The 16,476-nt window shown below is 45.5% G+C and overlaps 1 protein-coding gene and 1 long non-coding RNA gene across 7 annotated transcripts in view; one reads left to right on the top strand and one right to left on the bottom strand.

The window, feature by feature from the left end:
* LOC135366363 (uncharacterized) overlaps positions 1-16,476 on the top strand; it is a 192,759-nt gene that overhangs the window by 66,082 nt on the left and 110,201 nt on the right. For all 6 annotated transcript variants that reach the window (XM_064599033.1, XM_064599038.1, XM_064599057.1 and 3 more), the window contains 4 exons: positions 5,440-5,515; positions 5,574-5,666; positions 10,694-10,770; positions 10,849-10,915. In XM_064599033.1, the coding sequence (XP_064455103.1) occupies positions 5,440-5,515; positions 5,574-5,666; positions 10,694-10,770; positions 10,849-10,915 (313 nt within the window). The remainder of the gene's footprint in view (positions 1-5,439; positions 5,516-5,573; positions 5,667-10,693; positions 10,771-10,848; positions 10,916-16,476) is intronic.
* Positions 157-1,690, bottom strand: LOC135366361 (uncharacterized). The gene is made up of 5 exons (XR_010414141.1): positions 1,487-1,690; positions 1,083-1,195; positions 930-1,015; positions 523-783; positions 157-402 (listed from the first exon to the last, which is right to left on the bottom strand). It is a non-coding gene; the product is annotated as an uncharacterized LOC135366361 (long non-coding RNA).

The raw sequence follows: 16,476 nt of genomic DNA on the forward strand, positions 1-16,476 counted from the left end.
GACACTTTTATGACTTCAATTGGTCTTTCTTTTGACACCTATTTGCCACTAATTTGATTTTCTTTTGACATAATGCCCAAATGTACCTCGTTGGCTCCCCAAATAGCACCCAGTACCCCTGGTATTCACGACAAAGAAGCCATCTGTTACTGATAATATACATAATTTATTACGGGTGATTATTTCATTTTCGAAAGCATGGACACAACGCTCTCCTTGATCTCTCGCAGACTTGTTGTTTTCTTGCATCTGTATGGTGCCAAAGAAGTGCAGATTACCATCTTGGTCTACTTCCGGCAGTCCAGCTCCAACTCTTAGAACATGGTTGTTGCTGCCAATGGCACTGCAAAAGTGTGCCACATGAATGTGATGGTTCCAGCAAGCCAAATCACGAGGTTGACACTGCAGGAGTACAATTAACTGATTAAGCAGTAACCAGCTACTTCATGTAGACAAAGCCAGAGTTTGGCCAAATCAAAAGCCAATGGACCTGCAGTAATGAAGACAGAAAGGGGTCCTTACCCAGAACTGCTTCATGCCGTGTCTCATCCACTGCAGGTTTCAGAGCAGCACCTTAGTGGGCGTTGCATGGTATCCCATATGAAGTTCGCCCAATCATCTCCTAAGGAGAAAACACTGCCCAAATGAGGGCACGGGCCAGCCTGCAAATTAAAGAGAGATAGCTATGCTTATGCAGTCGTACCTTGTCCTATCCCCTTTGCTGCTTCTCTCTATTCTGTGCAGAACACCAGCGTCCACGCAAACACCTAAGCCGATGTCCAGCTGCATAGAAAAGAGGTATTACACGTATTGTCCTGTTGTTAACTTCAAATGATATATCTTCCAAGCACACTCTTACGGCTCATCCGCACTAACCAAACACAAATAAAATATCAAAATCCGAGTTCCACAGGTGAGACAAACATTACCACTGGAGCTGCTGTAACAGCAGCAGCGTTCTGGCTGGAGGCAGTCTGGATTAGATTTTCCATTTGATCCACCATGTTGGTTATGACTGAAAATAATTACCTGCTACATGCTTGTCACAACATATGTAAAAAAAAATATATATATCAGCTTACCACACTTCTCTTTGGCTTTGCGAAGCTTCTTTGTCAGGCGGGCATTTGCATGCTCAAGCTCCTCTATTTTCCGGTTGTGCTCTGCACAATGTGTACAGTGTGCACCCTGAGGCCTAGTGGAATATCAAGTAGTTAGGCTTGTGGCAGCAGCAAATCAATGAACAAGCAATCAAACATGAGAAATTGATGTTCTGAGTCTGGTTCTACAACAGGACCAATAATGCAGAACCGATTAATGTCTTTTTACTGTAGGTAACCGTAGGTAAGTCTAAATTGGTAGCGCTAAATGACACGCCATTCCACGTCTGCGGTTGATTTAGACAGCGTAACAAATACTGGGCAGAAACAGGGCCTCTCGCGCTTTGGAAAAACAAAGCATATTTCTCTGTACACGCTGGACTTACCCGCAGCAACGAAGAAGGCTTCAGAGGGCTCTGCATTCTTGCTGCACCGTATGAGGAATGTCTTCCCCTTAGCGATGTCCACGTTTGCCGGGACGGCCGGGACATACGAAATACTTAAACCTAATTCGATATCTTGCAGGCTGTCGACGGGATAAACGTCCAGCATATTCACGCCTGGCCACTTCACCAAAATGTGCATGTTGCACGTAGTTATACGCAAATAGAAAATTGTGTGAATGAAACGTGTGAAATACAGGACACCACACAACATGAACACTCAATTCAAAACCACGTGCGGCGACCAAAGCAAACAATACCCTACACTTCGCTTGCGGCTTGGATTGGCTTCGATAGCCCTAGCAGTTTGCCTTGACTAAAGGAGAGGAACGGCGCGCAACCTGAACCTGTAACTACAAATATGCAAACAACGCCGAATAAAATTGCACACTCCAGTTCTGTTGTTTAATCATATTATTAATAATACACATGCCTAAACAGCGGATAATAACACAGTGAATAGATTCAAACAAAGAAGACACTTCGATATTTCGGGCCACTTGCGGTGTCGGACTGGGCAGCGGGCAGCTAATGAAATGTTTTGTTGATGTTTGATGTGTGCAACATTTGTTGAACGCTGCGTAGCCGTGCAGCGCAATAACGTTCGTCATGATGATACACTCTAAAGGCGTGTTCCCAAGCGCGCGATTTGCGAGAGCGACAATTTTTCCATGTCTCGGCTTTCGTTCAACGATTCATATGCGAGAGGAACCTGAAGCGATGTTGACAAGCAAACCGTGCGGTTGTGAGAAACCTGTTGTTGCTTCTGCCTGCGCGGAACAGAAAAAAAATAGTCGCTTTCGCGACGCCCCGCAAATCGCGTGCTTGGGAACGCGCCTATAGTGTGTATCATCGTGACGAACATTTCGACGATATGTATCTATCTTCATGTTGGAACGGCATCAGTAGTGAGACATAGCTTATGTTCGGTCGGGTTTCGGTGCACAATTCATGCCGGGGTATCTTCATGTTGGAACGGCATCAGTAGTGAGACATAGCTTATGTTCGGTCAGGTTTCGGTGCACAATTCATGCCGGGGTATCTTCATGTTGGAACGGCATCAGTAGTGAGACATAGCTTATGTTCGGTCAGGTTTCGGTGCACAATTCATGCCGGGGTATCTTCATGTTGGAACGGCATCAGTAGTGAGACATAGCTTATGTTCGGTCAGGTTTCGGTGCACAATTCATGCCGGGGTATCTTCATGTTGGAACGGCATCAGTAGTGAGACATAGCTTATGTTCGGTCAGGTTTCGGTGCACAATTCATGCCGGGGTATCTTCATGTTGGAACGGCATCAGTAGTGAGACATAGCTTATGTTCGGTCAGGTTTCGGTGCACAATTCATGCCGGGGTATCTTCATGTTGGAACGGCATCAGTAGTGAGACATAGCTTATGTTCGGTCAGGTTTCGGTGCACAATTCATGCCGGGGTATCTTCATGTTGGAACGGCATCAGTAGTGAGACATAGCTTATGTTCGGTCAGGTTTCGGTGCACAATTCATGCCGGGGTATCTTCATGTTGGAACGGCATCAGTAGTGAGACATAGCTTATGTTCGGTCAGGTTTCGGTGCACAATTCATGCCGGGGTATCTTCATGTTGGAACGGCATCAGTAGTGAGACACAGCTTATGTTCGGTCAGGTTTCGGTGCACAATTCATGCCGGGGTATCTTCATGTTGGAACGGCATCAGTAGTGAGACATAGCTTATGTTCGGTCAGGTTTCGGTGCACAATTCATGCCGGGGTATCTTCATGTTGGAACGGCATCAGTAGTGAGACATAGCTTATGTTCGGTCAGGTTTCGGTGCACAATTCATGCCGGGGTATCTTCATGTTGGAACGGCATCAGTAGTGAGACATAGCTTATGTTCGGTCGGGTTTCGGTGCACAATTCATGCCGGGGTATCTTCATGTTGGAACGGCATCAGTAGTGAGACATAGCTTATGTTCGGTCGGGTTTCGGTGCACAATTCATGCCGGGGTATCTTCATGTTGGAACGGCATCAGTAGTGAGACATAGCTTATGTTCGGTCGGGTTTCGGTGCACAATTCATGCCGGGGTATCTTCATGTTGGAACGGCATCAGTAGTGAGACATAGCTTATGTTCGGTCGGGTTTCGGTGCACAATTCATGCCGGGGTATCTTCATGTTGGAACGGCATCAGTAGTGAGACATAGCTTATGTTCGGTCGGGTTTCGGTGCACAATTCATGCCGGGGTATCTTCATGTTGGAACGGCATCAGTAGTGAGACATAGCTTATGTTCGGTCGGGTTTCGGTGCACAATTCATGCCGGGGTATCTTCATGTTGGAACGGCATCAGTAGTGAGACATAGCTTATGTTCGGTCGGGTTTCGGTGCACAATTCATGCCGGGGTATCTTCATGTTGGAACGGCATCAGTAGTGAGACATAGCTTATGTTCGGTCGGGTTTCGGTGCACAATTCATGCCGGGGTATCTTCATGTTGGAACGGCATCAGTAGTGAGACATAGCTTATGTTCGGTCGGGTTTCGGTGCACAATTGATGCCGGGGTATCTTCATGTTGGAACGGCATCAGTAGTGAGACATAGCTTATGTTCGGTCAGGTTTCGGTGCACAATTCATGCCGGGGTATCTTCATGTTGGAACGGCATCAGTAGTGAGACATAGCTTATGTTCGGTCAGGTTTCGGTGCACAATTGATGCCGGGGTATCTTCATGTTGGAACGGCATCAGTAGTGAGACATAGCTTATGTTCGGTCAGGTTTCGGTGCACAATTGATGCCGTGGTATCTTCATGTTGGAACGGCATCAGTAGTGAGACATAGCTTATGTTCGGTCAGGTTTCGGTGCACAATTCATGCCGGGGTATCTTCATGTTGGAACGGCTCTTAGCCAGACCTGTAGCTTCTATTTGTTCAGGTTTCTGTGCATAAGTCGTGTCAAATGGTGCCGTCAGCTTGGAATGGCTTGCGTAATGAGGGTCAACTTCTCTTCAGTTGGATTTTTTCTGTATAATCCATGCCGGAAGGTGTCTTATGTTGGAATAGTTTACATGGTGACATTCATGCCGTATTGTGTTCTCATGTTGGAAAAGCTTGTGTAGTGACTGCTATCTCACATTCAGTCAAGTTTTTGTGTACAACTCCTGCCTTTTATTTGTACGGTCTACTTCAAGGTAGAAGATTGTTACAGGAAACATTTTGGCTGTTCAAGGGAAGTTAAGCCAATGACATTGTTGGGGGTTTCCAAAGTGGCTGAACAAACTTAAACTAAAGGAAATCTAAAATATATAACTAAATTATCTTAGAACAAATCCAAAGGCACAGGCAAAATTACACCAAAATAAGCCAAAGGTAGCCAACAACTTTTCTTTGGGCAACAGGCCAAAGAAAGTCAAACAAACAAAACAAAAAACGCCAAAGATGGTCTGCAGATTTTATTTGGGCAACCGGCCAAAGAAAGTCAAACCAAAAACAGCCAAAGGTGGTCTATAGATTTTGTTTGGGCAACCGGCCAAAGAAAGTCAAACCAAAAAACAGCCAAAGGTGGTCTATAGATTTTGTTTGGGCAACCGGCAAAAGAAAGTCAAACAAAAGAAAAGCCAAAGGTGGTCTATAGATTTTGTTTGGGCGTTGGTCCAAAGAAAGTCAAAGTCAAAAGAAATACCAAACAACCCAAAGGATGTCCAAACAATGTCAATTGACAGGCAAAGTCCATTTTCATAAGGGATATGCCAGTGCCGTGTTCCGTAAACTTTTGTCCCAAGCTGCACCTCCCCCGTTTGAAAACGGGAAACGATATGTTTGAAATAGTCCAGTGAGCCCCGGTTTACCCTGTTTGGACTTACTGAAGAAAGAAGTTTGCGTGTCAGATATTAAGCCTCAATAAATATACTTGGTCTTGCAGCAAATGATGTCAGTCACGAAAAACATGGCTGCAATCAAGAGCGGTCTTCACCAAAACATTTCTGACATCCAAGCAAGTAAGCAGTACATAGCGGATATTATGTGGCCCGTCACATAAGCATCTTTCTCTTGCAGGCCTGAATAGTTCATTGATCGAGAGTCTTGCCACGAAGTCTCTTGAATCCTGTCACCTACCGTCACCACGAATGTTATCTGAACTGAGCAATTGTATGTACTCAGCCCATTCCCATGCATTACTCTACATTGTCCTACCAAAAGTGTCATAACAACAAGAACTCAAGTGTCAAACTCATAACAAGAACAGAAGAAGTGTCGAGTCGGAGCTGTAAATAACAGGGGCAGCCTAAAGGCCTTTCCAGGGAAGGGCCTTCCCAACGGTGTTTGCTACACATCAGACACGATAAAGGCGATACTCCTTTTCGTAAGCGGGTCTTTGCGGAAGGGGATACTGCTTATCTCAGCGATTCGCGATTTTCCGCAGCCGACCCAGATTCGGAAATTCCTTGGTTTGGTGGCTTAACCCCGAGCACAGAACTAGCCGACCATTATTAGACCACAACAATGACTGCAATTGAAAATACGAATGCACGACTTCAAGATTATAATTCTTTAACGGTTGAAGTTAGAAAGTCATTTTGCAGCTAATCTGATCATTGAAGTTTATAAGATATCATGAAGATTCGTACGTACCGTACTCTCGAGCAACATTCTAGGTGGCGCTACAGAGGGAGACCGACGGCGTCGTGTATCACTGGCGCGACCTCCTTTCATCAAGGTGTCCCTCAGCTTTCCCGTTACGCGTTTGAGGATCTACCGCACCCCAAAAACGGGTTTTGCGCATGTGCATCATCCAACATTAATTTTAAAGAACACCGCAATATTGAGAGATGTGCTCAAACTAACGCCTTCCGAATGCCCACCGCAAACAAGTTCTAGCTGGTGCGTGTGTCGGGAGCAGGGTTGCGGAATGGGATCACCCATTCCATTCCAGTTCCATTCCGATGAATGGAGATTTCTGACAATTCCATTCCTTTCAATTCCACGAAATGAAAAGGTATGGTCAATTCCCACTCCTGGAATGGCTTGGCAATCCCATTCCATTCATTTAATTCCACCAATAAAAGAAATGGGACCGGTAACCGTACTAGCTAGCCCAGCAGTACAGATGAGACTGACATTACCGAGCACGGAAAAAGCACAAAGACAAGGTTATTTCGCCCTCCTCTCCTCCTCCTCTTCATTGGCATCATCATTACAAGAGTCTTCCACCAAAGTAATAGTGCAAGTGATGTGGAGTTGCGAGCCTCACACTAGTGAAGCCAAAATCTCCATTTTATTTTTCTTGCCAAACCCAAAACCAAACCAAACGATCGTCCTCGACCGTGTGGCACCCAGATCATTCCATTCCCATTCCATTCCGGGCTCTGATAAGTCTGAAATGATTCCGGAATCATTCCAACCCCGGAGTGACAACTCCGCAACCCTGGTCGGGAGCATTAGTTACTGAGAAAATGCAATTGAGTTACGGTTACATGACTCGGAAAGTAATTAAGTTGAAGGAAAAGTCACTGAAATTGAGACATATCTCAGTTGCAGTTAGTTACTTCTCAAAGGTTATAAGATGCAAATACTTCGTAATCACGTATCTAACGTACTCTCTCCATCTTTACGTTGCCCAATCCTCTTTTCAACCTCAGGCGTCCTACCTCGAATCGAGAAACCTTGTTTTCTGCTTGTGTGTCGTACAAGGGGAAGTTGGGGAAGCGCGAAAACTAATAAATAACTAAAGGAACAGTCACGCGCCGTTTCCTGTCATTGCTGAGCGCCTGGCCCATACACTACTAAAATACAACTTCACCGCATAGCATGCTGAAGGCCAACCATTGTGCAGAATGATACCTTCTTCACTGTCGGTTTGTCGAAAAACGGGAAACGTACGCCGTTTTGTGACACTTATGCAGCATAGGTATTGAGTTTTTCATTGTCGGGTTAAACCCGATTTTTCACGATAGTTCCCCCCCCCCCCCCCGTCCCGAACAAATTTTCAAGAATTCGGGTAAAACCCTATATCTACCCGAAATCCTTGCGGTCCTTCAGCTTGTCGTTCTCGGTAAACCATCGGAATAGTGAATCATAATACCAGCAAAAAGAGCTATTTGTGACAACCTATTTGTCCTCCTCTTACGATTCCCTCCTGCAGGAGTCAAAGAGGATCTCTTGTGGAGCTCGGGCAAGTGTTTGAATACCGCGTTAATTCCCTGCTCCAGTCCCTAGCGGAACTATAAAGATTCTTGTTTCTCGTCCTGGTGTCACAGCAGTGGCTTGTTTGATATGCCTTTCGTTTCACCCGAAAATTCCCCGGTAACATATCAAACAGAGATCATAGCGCCCGATTTCTCCCCGAGTTCTCGTGTGTAAATATCACCCGACTTTTCCCTTCCGAATTTGAAAAATCATAAAACTTGAAAAGAAGAACCCTAAGTACAGGCTAATTGCTATGTTAAATTATGGCTAGAATACGGACCGTTGTTTATAGCTTACGATTTTGTTTTAGAAAACTAAGAGATGTACAGCGCCGGAGAAAAGTTTACGGAACACGCTCCGGCGCATTAATTCCTCGGATTGACCCGCAGGCAGCGAGTGGAACAGTTCGAACTTGCAAACAGGTGACTGTATCACCTAGGCACATGTCTGTAAGTCCGTACGGTTCCATTCGTTGCTAGCGTTGCACTCAGCGAAAGGAATGCGCCGGAGCGTGTTCCGTAAACTTTTCTCCAGCATTGTAGACGCGGTTATCAAAGGTGAGTTATGCGGCCAACATGTATACAATAGAGTAATATTAATAATAATAATGTATAACGTCGTAGTGGATGCTGTAATTAAATATAGAAAGGATAACACGACACAAGACGCCCTACTTCCATGCTTCAATGAAAATAATTCAAATTCTTCAGCTGCCATCATTTAGAGGTCTGTTTCATTTCGAACCGAGGAAGGTGTGGACTTAGCATCTATTAATTAGAAGGAGAAGAAATATACGTTTTTTTAGCCTTCACAGAGTTTTATTAATAAATGCTATGAGAGCATCATACACGGCTTTTTTGCAGTTGAGTTCTACGGGTAGGCAGACATCCTGCAGAAGACTATGTAACTGCAAGGCGACTAATTCCCTGAAATTTATTAATTATCTCTTTAATTTTAAGAATTTGGAGCAAAACCGAGACAACAGGATGGGAGACAGTCCTCGTTGAGGCCTATTCTATCTTTTAAAAATCGAGAAAAGAACACTGGCCGTGAAATATCCATCGCTGAATTTCGGTATGCAGACGAACCGAAACCGAAAACCACCAACACCACCTAGATAGAGAAAGCCTGCTTACTCGTCGCCGTGAGGTAACAACTTAGAGTCAGCCAATGAGGATGGTGTTTTCAACGGCCGTAGCCAATCGGGAACGTGCTTTCAGAGGTCGTAGCCATATAGAGACGAGTCACCGTCAGCCGCATGAGCAGCAATTTGCGAAGCTAGCTGCAATCATTTGCTAGTACTTGAACTGACAGAATGACGAATCGCTGTAGAAGATGAATTCTGACTATGTGTCCACGTAGCGAAGGCGGGAGAGGAGGCATTAAGCAGGCCTTCTCTATCTAGGTGGCGTTGGCATCACCCTCGCCGACGTATATAGGCTTATCTGGCCAGCTGAGCGGCACCTTCTCCAATCATCTCCATTGCTCCAAATCACGTGGCACTCTGACGTGAAATGAGCGCTGTGCTTCCTGCGTTCCCGCTCGAACGCCTCTGCGTTCAGTGTAGGTGCTCATTAGATAGTGAGACCGCCGTCTTGGGGCTGCGTCGCCTAGCGATGGGACACCAATCTCCCCCTTCCCTGCGCAGTCGAGCCAGCTTGGAACCGAGGAAACCGGTTTTGGATGGAGGGGACTCAACATGGACGGCGCGTTCTTGGAAGGAGAAACCACGTGACACGACCGGCCCAATCGCGGACACCGAACGGCAGCCCCGGCGCGGGAAAGGAATGAGATACTCTGTAGTCTCTGTGCCTCTATTTAGTGACTCTAAGTATAGGCGCCCCTCTTTTGGCGCACTCAAATCGGGAGTACGAGACACTCGGAGCGGCCCCTAAACAGCAAAAAGCGAATTGGAGCACTACAGTGCGCTCTCTCTCTCACTGTTTACTGTGAATGTGAAGATGGCTGCATGTCGCAAAGATGTATTTCTCACGAATCACCCCCAATATCCGCGTGGAGGTTATCCACTAATAGAAAAGCGTGATAACAGTTATAAAAATACTAGTCTCGTGCTCAGGGGCGCTTTCGGAACGCACCCATTACAAGCGGCCTTTCGAGGAAAACTGTAGAAATGGAAGTACGCTGTGTGAGAGAGGAGGAGGATTGTTTCGAGTAAGGGAAAGCAGGTAACGGAGCGGAAGGGTCTTGGCGGCGGGCGAGATGCGCATTGGAGTCTGAACATACGGATGAGCAAGGCGCGTATGGGCTGAATTAAAGTACACAATGGAGTGTGAACCGAGTACGAGTGCCGGGCCAAGCAGGCGCCAAAAGAAGACGGATTCTGAGCTAAGGCGACGAACTGCCGAAAACAAGGAACAACGCAAGCAATGTCAGGCAGCGGATGCCGCTGCTGGGCGCCGAAAGCGGGCGACCAAGTCGGAGGAAGAACGAAAGGAGAGTTTCAAAATACGTTGCCGGCGTGGAAGAAGGCTAACGCCTGCTTTGTGGTGTTAGTGACCGATAGTGATATGTAGGGGCGGATAGTGGTAGTGGGTCGGTCGGCTGAATGGAACGCACCTCCGCCGCATTAATTACATTAATCGTCCTTCAATTTAATTTTCTGTTCATCTTCTGGGCATAGACACACTGTTGTAGAATACATTCTTAAAACATCCGCCCATACTTAACCACCGTCCCTCAATGACATGGTTCACTCCCTTGACTTGTTGAAAACTTGAGTACGCCCCTTTTGTTACACTTATGACTAATATTGATACTTGTGAGACCGGTAGCATTCTGGGCTATGGCTCGCCCTCAGCGTGCCGTGTGGTGAAATTCAAATCACTTCCTCTCCTGGAAACACTGGTCGCCTTCCAAAGTCGGTCCTCTCTCTACTTTATTGCTCCCCGCATGATTTCAATAGTGTGTAGTGTGTAGACTCTTTTGTGTGATGTAAACAGGAACGGTAATTTCGTGTTTTCGCATTTCAGGGGCCTCTGGTCTTTCAGGACCATTAAACAGTCCAGTGAAACAAGCTATTGATGTGGATATCGACAGTTTACGAAAGGTAGGGCCATTACCGTCATCACGTCCAAGTCACGAATAAATCTAACTGCCGTCGAACTGAATCTAGCTCCTCTTCCAGGTGCTGACACCGGTTTTCGATAGCTTCCGGACAACCTATTCTGAGATGCTAAAATCCTTCAGCAGAGGTAACTGAATGACCCTGTGCCTGAACATACTTTTCTCAACGAATATGCCGCAAAATTATGTTTTTAACGCGTGTGGTCAGACATCTTACGTGACATATGCATGCTTCATTGATGTCTTTTCCACGCCGTTCTTTTTTTTTTTTTTTTTTGTGCATTCAACATTGTCCCTCCACGTCATCGCGAGCAGTCCTTATGTCGTTGAACGAGTGAATATCAACGTACCTTTTCCAAACCAAGAATGTACAGTTTTAAATATTACTATGCACACAGAAATCTGTTCATGTTGGTTCGCGTTTGGTTTAAAGCTCTCGGTCAGATTTTTCTGTTCCGGAAGGAAGATGTGATTGGCTTCGAGAAGTAAACTAAGAAGAAAATGAGCGGACTACCTTTGGTCGCGCGTCCGCGCTTATCGTAGTCTGTTAATCTATCGTGGAATGATACACCCTAAAAACAGAACTTCACCGCGTAACACGCTCTGCACCAACCATTGCCACGAATGACAGGGATATCGCTTGTGATTGGAAGAGAGAGGGGGATGTACGCCTTTCTTGTGGCAACTTGGGTATATGAAAATTGCAACGAAAAGGCGTACGCCCCCCTCTCCCTTCGAATCAGAACCGATAACGCTATCATTCGTGGCAATGGTTTGCGCACAGCGTGCCATGCGTTTTTTTTTTTTGTGCGGTGAAGTTCTGTTTCTGTATTTGTATCTTCCTGACCCATCCCACTGACACGTGAGGTTGACCACCTGTTCTTCCGTCTAGTGGCGCACCAGAGAAACAACAAAAATGTCCACAACTTGTATATCAAACATGTAACTCCACCACAACACTTTACATACGTGCGTGCGTGGAGTCCCATGCTTAACTACGTCGATGCTTCTCGTTCGGTGTAGCTAGAGTCACTAAATAAGCTAGGTGCAGCGAGTGGATTTATTAAATCCATTTGGAGCAGCAATTTTTAGTGCAGAAAAAGTTTGAGGTGAGGCGAGGTGAGGAAAAAGTGTTGTGGAAAATGTTGAGATTGGATATTTTTCACAAAAATTGAGGTGAGGTAGGAAAGTAGTTTAAAAAGGAGGGTGAGGTGAGGTGAGGCAATACCTTCAGGAAAGGGTTGAGGTGAAGTGAGGAAACTCTTTCAAGAACATGGTGAGGTGAGGAAGTTCTTGCAAGAATATGGTGATGTAAGGTGAGGTGCGGAAAAAATTCCCCCAGAATTGCGGTGAGGTGAGGAAAAACATCCGCACTCTTAAAAATGAACTTCACCGCATAGCACGCTCCTAGCCAACCACCATCTCGAATGATATCGTTATCTGCCCTGATTTGTTGAAAACGAGAGGCGTACGCCTCCCGTTTTTAACAAATCAGGGTAGATAACGATATCAATCGAGATGGTGGTTGGCTAGGAGCGTGCTATGCGGTGAAATTCATTTTTAAGAGTGCGGGACGAAAAGTGAGGTGAGGGCAAAGACCCTGAGGGCATTTGCCCTCGCTTGTGTGCAAGTGCGAGCGATCTTACAAATGCTATCGTGCAGAAATCTGGCGATCTGCGATAGCTGATAGGTGCTGCTATGGCGCCCATCGTGAGATAAACCAAAGCCCATCCGTAAGACCCACCTATGTGTGAACTTACCCACCACGAACGAAAACTCATAAAAAAAAGAGAAAAGAACATTCTTGAATATCGGTATTCGATTCTACAGCTGAATTGAATATGTGACTAACTTCCTTCAAATCCTTTCGCAAAAGTCCTGGGTTGTGCCTCATATGCACCAAATGCTCATAACCTCCAAACGCTCAAAACCTTCAAACGCCCATAGGCACCGAAAAAAAGTTGGTGGTTTTGAGCGCTTGGTGAAAATGAGCAGGAGGGGAGAACGTGCTCATAAGCACCAAACGTCCAGAACATCCGAATGTTCATATGCACCGAAAGGCGGGAGACTACAAAGGCCGGTTCTTCCTCTCCCGCATTTGGAACAAGGTCATAGGGTAAGAAAGGTGGAATGAATGGCGACTACCAAGGCTGCTTAATGTGTCAGTTTGAAATTTATGTAACAGCTTGGTCCTGCTTGTATGTAGCCAGAACGAATAACTCCTTCTCGTTTATGAATTTCAATATGAGCTTTATTTTCATAGACATGGAGGCAGCCTAGTACAAAAGACTTGATTTTGGTTCCCAGGGCTGTAGTTACAAAGAACGCCTCCTCCAAACATATGTCCGGGCTCACTTACAATTAGGGAGTGACTTTTTCGGGTTAAACCCGATTCCGCCCGGTTATTCGCCCCCGAACTGACCTCCGACCAATTCGGGTTAAACCCGATTTCTCCCCGAATTCCAGTCACTATGAAATCCTCAAGTGACGTTTCCATTGAAGACGAACAAAGGTCGTCACGTGTAACACATGTAAGAATGGGTCACTTACTTTCCAAGCAATACACCCAGGTGTGTCAACATTGTCTATACCTTCGGGGATTACCGCTGGAAGGTCACGATCTCGCAAAAACAACAACAAAAGAACAAAAAAGAGAGATTAGGAAAGGACTTAATAGACAAGAGGATAAACAAAAACACCCGATAACACCCGAAGGCACAATTATCGCCCGATTTCTCCCCGAATTACAGATTTAAAAATAGCGCCCGATTTTTACCCCCCGAATCTGAGAAAGGCATTTAATTCCAAAAAGTCACTCCCTACTTACAATGCAGAAGCTAGAATACGATATTTATGTAGGGTTTATATTATGCATTCATAGGCCTACAGTGAACTACTCAACAAAACCCTTCTTTCGAGCCGCCTTCTTCGCAAGTTGGTTAATCAATGCGTCATAGTCTAGAGATATGATAATCTTGCTTTCGGTTGACTACAAACTCAGAAGGCCTGACATCTCTAATGGTTGAGCGCAGGATATTCTTGATCGATCAGTTTCATTGTGCTGAAGCTTCTTTCAGCATCAGCGACAGTAACTGGTGTGGTCAGAAAATTGAAGCCTGACGCAAATGCAAGAATTCTGATAGGCTCCTCCTATCCCTATTCTCTCCTAAGCTCTCCTGGAGGCTTTCTTGTATGTGTCTCTCTGTTTGGCATCCTCTCTTTTGCTCAGTGACACAAAACGATATTCCAGTATGAGTTCGTAGGCATCAATGTCTACCATTTTTACTTAAATTTTTTTTTCTGCGACCACCGTGCTGCGACTCTCCAGTTCAAGTTCTCATTCACACTGCTCCAAGCTGTTAGCGTTTTACAGAAATCCAAACAACTTTTTACCATTCCACGAGTTGGTCGACGAAACAGAAGATATGGCCTGATCAGTGAGAATAAGAAACAACTGCGATTTGAATTTTCGTTCTGCAGAGAGACGACTCTTACTCTTTTTTCTTTTTGTCACTTTTAGGAGAAGGTAGCAGACATTGCAGAATTGCTTCCTGATCTTGTCGCGTTGTCTGTACTCAAGCAAAATAAAGAGAGGCACAGCAAGAACGGACGCGATTTGTACAATACAAGCGGTGTAGCAAATGGAACCGCTTTTATGTTCCTCATTAAATGGCGTGCAGCATTTACTGTTCATTAATTACGTTAAATTAATGATTAAAGATAATGTTAATTAAAAAATCATGTCTTCCAATTTCGAACAAATTAGGATGGCGAATGATAGCACTTGATTGGCTATGATCCGGTTCATCAGATGTCCAGGACGACGCTCCTGTATTTTTGGGCGCACGGAACTGCGCGGGACAATTTTTTCCGCCATGCAACCAGGGACCAATTTTTCCGATCTATTTTTTTCCGGAACTCCATCCAGCATGCTCTACACATTCTCGCTCCTATAGTTCTTCCATCTTCGCCCTGGAAGATGACTGACTTGGTTCTTTGGATGATTGGTTTTCAACTCATTTCTGTTTGCTCACCGTTTCAGGCATTCAAGATCAACGTTACTTCCTCTTATAAGTAGACCTCGGAAATTTACGTGCTAAAACCATGAAAACAGACAGGTATTTAGGCTCTCAAAAACACCTAAATAGGCAAGAACATGCAAAAACAGACATGTTGTAACACATGCCAAAACTACTTCTAATGTACGCTTCACGACGCAGACTACTGCGGAATTGCCATTCGATGACGCCAGTTCGACTGCGACGCTGTGCAACGTCAAGCCTCCTTCCTGTGCCGCTACTTCAAGCTCACTGGGTGTTATCGTTCATCCTCTAACATATATTCAGTTTAATTTTATTTCAGTTTATTTTTACTACTCGTTTTCTCTAGGATATGTAGCTTTAGCCGCTATGGAGTAGACGGCGTTTCATGTTGATTATATTATCCGTCCATCGGTCATATTTTCTCTTAGACATTTTGTCAACCACACTTAATTTAATCCACTGTGGTGATGATGAAAGGTCTCGCCGTTGTCGGCCTCACAGAGGTGGGCAACGTCACGACTGACGGCCTGGGGGAATGTGCATCCTGGGCCGACTTCTAAAGGAACTGTGCCAACATATGTCTGAAAGCATCTGAGGAAAAACCCCAGACAGCACAGCCGGCACCGGGATTCGAACCCGGGTACCTCTCAGTCTCGACGTGACACGGCAAGCACCACGTGAGCTGTGACATCTCTCATGATCAAAGTTGTCTCGCGACGTAAGTTCACCAATTAGGAACATGCTGCATGCGCATGCCAATAGAAGAGTGACGGCGGACGTGTTTGTCACGTTCAAACACCCGTTGACTCACGATAACCCCATTCAAGCCCACACATTCAGCCAAATTCAAACTTCATAAACATCCAAACTGACACATTAAGCGGCCTTGGTAGTCGCCATTAATTCCACCTTTCTCACCCTATGACCTTGTTCCAAATGCGGGAGAGGAAGAACCGGCCTTTGTGGTCTCCCGCCTTTCGGTGCATATGAGCGTTCGGATGTTCTGGAAGTTTGGTGCTTATGAGCAGCTTTCCCCCTCCTGCTCATTTGCACCAAACGCTCAAAACCACCAACTTTTTTTCGGTGCATATGGGCGTTTGGAGGTTATGAGCATTTGGTGCATATGAGCTACTACCAAAGTCCTGGGTTGCAGAGCGAGAGACAATGTACAAAGTTTACGCTTCGACAGTAGGTTCAAGGCTAGACTATGTAAGTATCATCTGCGGCTCAGCTCGTCCTAGACCTTGTGCACTCTGTACAAAGGGCTTCGGTTGATAACTTGTGCTTTCCGGACTACACCGGTTGAAAGCCTATGTGTGGAAGCTAATGAATGGTCCCTATATAGACGACGGCTTTATCTTGAGGCATTTTATGCATAAAGAATAACAGGCCGCCCATCCAACATTTTCTTGCGTTAAAGACACACGGCGTAAGCAACTGTTTCTCAACAAACCAGCGGCCATCCCTACGTTCTCTTTTCGAATCGTGCACAGTATTAAAGCATACAAGTTTTCTTCTTATAATTGTTCCATAGTAGAGACGAGTCGGACGATTCCACCGTGGGAACCAAAGTCTGACCTTGCACTGACAAAGAACAGCAAAATTTAAACCCCTGCACCAGCAATAGAGCAGGAATTTGAACATCT

Source organism: Ornithodoros turicata, chromosome 1 (genome assembly GCF_037126465.1).
Source record: "Ornithodoros turicata isolate Travis chromosome 1, ASM3712646v1, whole genome shotgun sequence".
NCBI lineage: Eukaryota > Metazoa > Arthropoda > Arachnida > Ixodida > Argasidae > Ornithodoros > Ornithodoros turicata.